The sequence below is a fragment of the Adelges cooleyi genome, unplaced genomic scaffold (genome assembly GCF_023614345.1).
Source record: "Adelges cooleyi isolate 19-005CV unplaced genomic scaffold, UGA_ACOO_1.1 ACOO_flye_CR_arks_rails_tigmint_CR_PRNA_10, whole genome shotgun sequence".
NCBI lineage: Eukaryota > Metazoa > Arthropoda > Insecta > Hemiptera > Adelgidae > Adelges > Adelges cooleyi.
This window is the reverse complement of record NW_026095752.1, coordinates 114,635-121,479: the sequence shown is the minus strand read 5'-3', so window position 1 is coordinate 121,479 and position 6,845 is coordinate 114,635. Positions and strand designations below refer to the sequence as shown.

The 6,845-nt window shown below is 31.5% G+C and overlaps 1 protein-coding gene across 1 annotated transcript; it reads right to left on the bottom strand.

Moving 5' to 3' along the window:
* Positions 1–84: 84 nt before the first annotated feature.
* On the bottom strand, positions 85–2,764 carry LOC126836888 (2-phosphoxylose phosphatase 1). The gene is made up of 3 exons (XM_050570594.1): positions 2,272–2,764; positions 2,033–2,203; positions 85–1,963 (listed from the first exon to the last, which is right to left on the bottom strand). Exons 1-3 carry the CDS (start codon positions 2,345–2,347, stop codon positions 768–770), a joined length of 1,443 nt encoding a protein of 480 aa, XP_050426551.1. The 5' UTR covers positions 2,348–2,764; the 3' UTR covers positions 85–767.
* Between the last annotated feature and the right edge of the window lie 4,081 nt (positions 2,765–6,845).

Here is a 6,845-nt window from a genome sequence, read left to right as displayed (position 1 = left end):
TTAAATAATACGCATAACTTTGTTGTACAACTGAAAACATTTTTTATTATTATTATTTAACGTGCCGTAAGTTTTAAAATATAATATAGTCTATATTGTTAAACTGATAACACTATTTATTATTTAATTATTATTGTAATATTAAAACTAGATAAACGCGATTTTTCTTTTTTTAATAAATTGTTTATACTCAAATTTGTTACATTATAATAAAAAAAAAATTGAAACGCCAATTAAAAATTTACGACAAAATTATTCTAAATGTAAAAAAAACCAATTTTTACGTCAGCAGAATTGACGTTTCGAAAATGTTGCTTATAAATCGTTGTAGATAAACGTCACTTTGGTAAACGATATGTTACGATCGTTAAAAGATTTAATACAAAATTTTGTAAAACAAACTATATGAAACAATATTTGTTAGGTATATTTTTTACTAAAAAAAAAAGTACAAATAGATCACTATGTATAAATAAATACAATTTAAAAAAAGATGACTAGAAAATAATATTTGTAAGTACTGTATAAAATGTTGTCCAATAACAGACAATCAATCTCGTTTTGGTTTAGAAGATCACATCGAAAGAATAACACGAAAAATATATAATCAATAATAAAAAAAATAACAAAAAAATTGGAATATAAATTTGACTAAGTATTTTTTTTTTTAAAAATAGTTATCAAAAAACAATTTTTTAAAGTAGTCTTTTTTTTTTTTTCTAAATAAAAATTGTAAAACCTAATACGTTGTTAAGCGCGTCTCCTTTCTAAGGCAGTTGCATGTTGCAAGCTTGTTTGTAATTCGAAGCGTTAAAAACGCCAAAGTAGTCGTCGTGTATAAACCGAATGGCTGATTCGATCGGACACAAGCGCTTTTGCTGGGATTTGTCATCGTTGCAGAACGACACGGAGCGCGTGACGTCTTTGCCGTTGAAAATGGCTCTGAAAAAATAGTCCTTGCCCGGATACGTTGTGTCCGCCGTGTTGTTTTTGTACACTTCGAAAATCAGCCGGGACGCGTAATTTGGCGATATCGTGTCGTGATTGGCAATGCCCAACGTCAACAACAGATGCTGAATAGTCAAGTCGTGTCCGGAGTACAACACCAGTTTCGGTTTGCTTTCGGACACCATTTTGAGCAAATTCATCGCTATGTTCAGAGCGAAGCCGTACGATTTGAGCAGTCCGAATTTACGAAGCGAACTGTGCTTCGAGTATTGTTTGAGATCCCAATCGATGAAGCCTAGAAGGTCTTGTACGTCTCCCAACTTCAAACAGTCGCGACGATGGCACGGCAGTGGCGCGCCGTGGCAAACGTACGTCAAAACGGAGTCCCTGAGTACGTACGGGTCGACCGGCACGCTGTTGGGCAACGTGTACACTATGTTGTGCATGCGCTTGAGCAATTTCACGACGATCCTGTGGGACTTCAAACGTTTCGATGCGGTCAGGCCGATTTTTTTCATCAGCCGTTGAGCGTTTTGGCACGCGCAGTGTTCGAAGCAATACGAGTAGCTGTCACTCTCGCGAAACGTCACTTTCGATAGCAGATCGGCTGTGGGCAAAATTGAGTACAAAAAAGCCAGAGCGCTTTGGAACGTACGACGGTATTTTGTGCTGTACACGATTATGTCGTCAGAATTTGAGATGTTAAACAACGTTGAATAAGGCGTACGTAAAACCTGTCCCAGTTTGATCATCTGCGAGACACCCACCGGAGTGAGTTGACTTATGGAACAGTTGTTTGCCGTGAACAACGGATAACCGTGAAAAGGGCCGAGAAATTGCAAAGACTGATTGAAGTACAGATTTTGTAGGAATTTTGTGTACTCCAAATGCTCTGAACGCAGTGTCACGCCACAGTCGACGCTCGCAATGTTACGAACATGTGTCAAGGGTCCTCGATCGCCGTGCCGTATCAATATCAACACCCCTTGCAAAGTGAGACTGTTGTTAGGCGTGCCTGTAATATTAAATGAGTCCCAAATCGATTTCAAACAATAACACGCGTCCTAGGACTTAAATATTTTACCTATGGTCCCTTCGACGCCAGTCGCGATCGTCTCTGGAGCGTTGCAAATCTTTGTCATTTTTTTATAATTTATCCGATTCGCGTGTTTTGGCTTGTGCGAAGGGATTACCTTTGGAACGTGCACTGTCCTTTTTTCCAAATTAGGGCGGTCGGATATTTTTAAATACAATACTGAAACAAGCAAATAGTAGCAAAATGTATAGATCAATACGTTTATCGACAGTTAATACAATATTTACTCGGAAACCAGACGCACAGCCATATAATTAAACACAGCAAGTATCGATGTTTGGTCATGTTCCATATTGAAGTCATAGTATGAACGTAACCCTTTTAGTTCACAATCTTTTGTACGAATAGGACGCTTTCGGCCTTTGTCAATGTGTTACTTAGGACATCCATTGTTTAACGTTGATAACTTGATTAAAATTAATAAAAAGTGTAAGAATTGCATCGATCAGCAATGGTAGTCTAGCCGACGTACGGTCGATATTGAAATAAGCTTAAGTGTAAACAGTTTTTAAGTTCAGGAATTTAAGTCGACACTCAGCGGGTGATTTTTGGAATGTGTTAAAAACATTTAATACTTAACAAAGGCAAGACAAGATCAGAAATCGGAGAATGGAAATTACATTTGATACTGCACTGCAGTTCAACCAAATCTCAATGAACTAAGTACTGAGTAATTAAATAAATAAATTCTAATAACTAAAATAATATGAATGTAATCGCCAATCTGTTGACTGTTATCAGTTATCTCTTATCACATGTTATCAATTAAACTTTGTCACCAACACGGGTATTGTGGTGAGTGATAACGGCTGTTATCTCGAGAATGGAATCGATAAGTGTGATAACGGAGGTGTGTATTGTGTTGCCGATACCGACTCCAAACACGGGACAATAAGTAGTATATTATGCTATAACTGTATTTTAAACATTTTGTTTTTCAATATAATTTATTACAACTCACCCGTTTACATATACACAATTTTTCTTTGTTTTCAGTACCTATTACACTATAACAACTTTACAAAATATTGTTATTACATATTAATTTTTTTTAAAAAAAGGGTTTAAACACACTTTAAATAAAAAACTCATTTTAGAAACTATCTTACAATTATGTCATAAAACATAACTTACTGGAAGAACTATCGAAATATTTTATTCAGTTCACATGTTTTTTAGAATCATGAACGTTAATTTATTTTACGAATAACACTCGTTAAATAATGTACATTATATCCATTTAAATGTTATCCGCCATAATGGTATTCAATATAAGTTTCTTTGGAAGATGTAATAGTTTACTTAAATTAATAGTTATCACAATATACATCTTGTGCCCAATATATTAGGTTATTTGAACGGGTATCTTTATAAGAAACTTATTCATCAATGATTTTCTGACTTGAGGCTCTGTGTAATAATATTGTAACACTTTGATTTATTTGGTTCGAAAAATATCAAGAATATTTAAAATATTGGACAATTATTTTATACAAAGCAAACAAGAATTGTTTTTTGCTAGCGAAATATCTTATCCGGCTTTGCTGTTTTTTAGAAACATGAACAATCTATTATTTAACAAATAACATAGCCTTTTGCGTTATTATTTAATACATCTGTTTTTATAAAGGAATAACATTTGTTAAATAATGTACATTATATCAATTTAAATTTTGTTCGACTCATTATGGGTTACAAATCAATTAATTGTAAGGGTTTTAAAAATAACTGATCATACTTAAACTTTGGAAAAATTAAGGGACATGATAAATTTCAAGTTGGCAAAACTAAATAAATTATTGGCCCAAGTTCCAACTAAATGTTAAATTTGTATTCATTATTTCAACAAGTAGTTTTTTGTACCTCTAGAATGACCAAACTTTTAGTTCGACCAAGTTTTTATTAAGTCAGTTCAACAAGAAATGTTTTATACCATTATATTGACTATAGTCTTGGTTGGACCTACTTTGTATATTTGGACAATTTAATTGTTTACTTCGATTTATAGGTATCACAAGGTACAACTTGTGCTCATTATGTTTTGTTATTTGCACGAGTTTCCTTATAAGAAACTTATTCACTATTAATTTTCTAAATTGAGGCTCTGTGTAATAACATTGTAACATTTTAATTTATTTTGTTCGAAAAATATCAGGAATATTTAAAATATTGGACATTTATTTTATACAAAGCAAACAAGAATTGTTTTTTGCTAGCTAAATATTTTATCCGGCTTTGCTGTTTTTTAGAAACATGAACAATCTATTATTTAACAAATAACATAGCCTTTTGCGTCATTATTTAATACATCTGTTTTTATATAGGAATAACACTCGTTAAATAATGTACATTATATCAATTTAAATGTTATACGCCATAATGGTATTCAATATAAGTTTTTAAATAAGTAACTGTAAATGTTTTTAATAATGAAAGCTTAAAATTACAACTATAAAAAAAAAATAGTGTATTATCCTTATCGAATAATCTGTTTAAGTTCAACTAAAACATATATTTCAAATATTTTTACTATTGATTTTTTGTATACCATCCTTTTACACAAAAAAAAAAAATACATAGATAGGCCAACTTAAACTATGGGTAAAAATTTATAGTTGGAGGGACTCAATAAATAATTGGCCCAACTAAATGTTAACAGAAACTACTTTTTGTTTAGATATTTCAAATACAAATTTACAGTACGCCTAATCCCTACAATAACCAAATTTTAGTTAGACTAAAATTTTACTAGGGTATTCCAACTAGAAATATTTTGTTCCCTTATATTAACCAAAGTTTTAGTTGGGCCAATTTTGTATTTCTGTAGAGTATTAATTCAGTGTTAATACATTTTTTGACATTATAACTTATTCATCAATGATTTTCTGAATTAAATCTCTATACAATAATAAATAAAAATGTTGATTCGTTTGGTTCGAAAAATATCAGGAATATTTAAAATATTGGACAATTATTTTGTACGACGCTAACCAAATTTGTTTTTAGCTACCGAAATGTTTTATTCGGCTCTGGTGTTTTTTAGAAACATGAACGTGCTGTTATTTTACAAATAACATTGCCTTTTGCGTCATACTTTATTCAAACTGTTTCTATATAGGAATAACATTTGTCAAGTAATGTACATTGTATCCATATAAATGTTATTCGTGAGAGGAATGATGATAATGAATTAATATCATACAGCAGTCGGAAAAATGAAATTACTAATGAACAAGGTTGCTTGTTATGGGGTTATTGTGTAATTATACCAAACGAAATTCGGGAATCTACATTGACTGAACTCCATTCTTTTTATACACGCATGACGTCTATTATGAAAAGTTTGGCATGATCGTATTTTTGGTAGCCTTCAATAGACGCTGATATTGATAACAATGGCTTGTAACTATAGTGCATGCATAAATGTCGTTCCAAGCCCACCTTAGGCTGTTGTCACTTCTTAGTAATGGCCTCAAAGGCAATGGACTAGAGTGCAATGCGATTTTTTAGGGTCGTTTAAAAACGAAATATTTTTAATATTTGTTGACGCAATACAACTAACAAAATATTTAGAATTAATTGCGGGTTTCGAATTTCCACATACTATTACTACTGACGGACCCAAAAGTATTTGCGGAATCGAATTTGAAACTTATTGCAAAAAATTGGGTATTGGACATTTAATAGGTGCACCGTTCCATCCAGCCTCAAACGAGTGTGCTGAATCTGGCGTTAAAATTATAAAAAAAAAATGTAAATTCATTAAATCAATTAAACAAATTTTTGCACATAAATTGAACAAAAATTACTAATTAAACTCATAGTCGATCCTTCTTCGTATGCACTTGGCGCGGTTTTGTCGCATATCTATCCTGATTGTTCCGAAAGACCTATAAATGTTTGCTTATGTGTCGAAACACTCCTTATCCGACCAAACACGAATCGCCTGATCAGCTATTATTAGGTCACCCTACTAGATCACTCTTCGATTTATTAAATTCAAGTACAAAAGAAGTGGTAATTAATAATCAAATTTCTTAACTCAAATATGGGGGGGGGGGGAGAAACATAAGCTTACAAGAAGGCTATAGCGTATTAGTAAAATATTGTAGATACAATGGGGAAAATTGTCATAGTGAAAATATAGTGACAATACACATATAGTTACATGAAATACACTATGTAAACAATTACTTTTTACCTAAAATATTCAAACAATACTAGTTTATTTGTATATTAAATTCATGAAGTATTTATTACATAATTACTAAAAATTGTATTTTTAAGGTTTGTAGGGAAAATTTAACGTTTTGTAATAAACACTATTTTGTTATTCATTTTATGTTCGTTATATCAGAGTATAACAAAGTTTTTCCGGGATGAGTATATTATTTGTTGTTTGAGTTAAATAACTATGTAAAATATAAAAATAGATTATTTAGTGTTATAGTCTTAAAAATGAAACTGTTTAAGACTTTGAACGAAGGAAGGAGGAATATAGCAATCCAGAACTCATCTTCAGAGGCCCATCTATAAAGATAGTTTATAGACACAACATTGAGTATAAAATAACAGCAAATCGTCAAAACTTTGAGAAAACCTTTTCAAACTTAAGCAGTGTAGCAAGTATAAACATATGTTTTACATAATTCCTCTAAACACAATATTATTGCTATCAACATGTTTTTTTTCATTCATTCAAATAGAATTGATATGATTATTTTACCCATATTTTTTTAAATATTTGTATTTAACAAAAAACATCCGTCATCACATATCTCAGACTTCTAGCACATGTCAA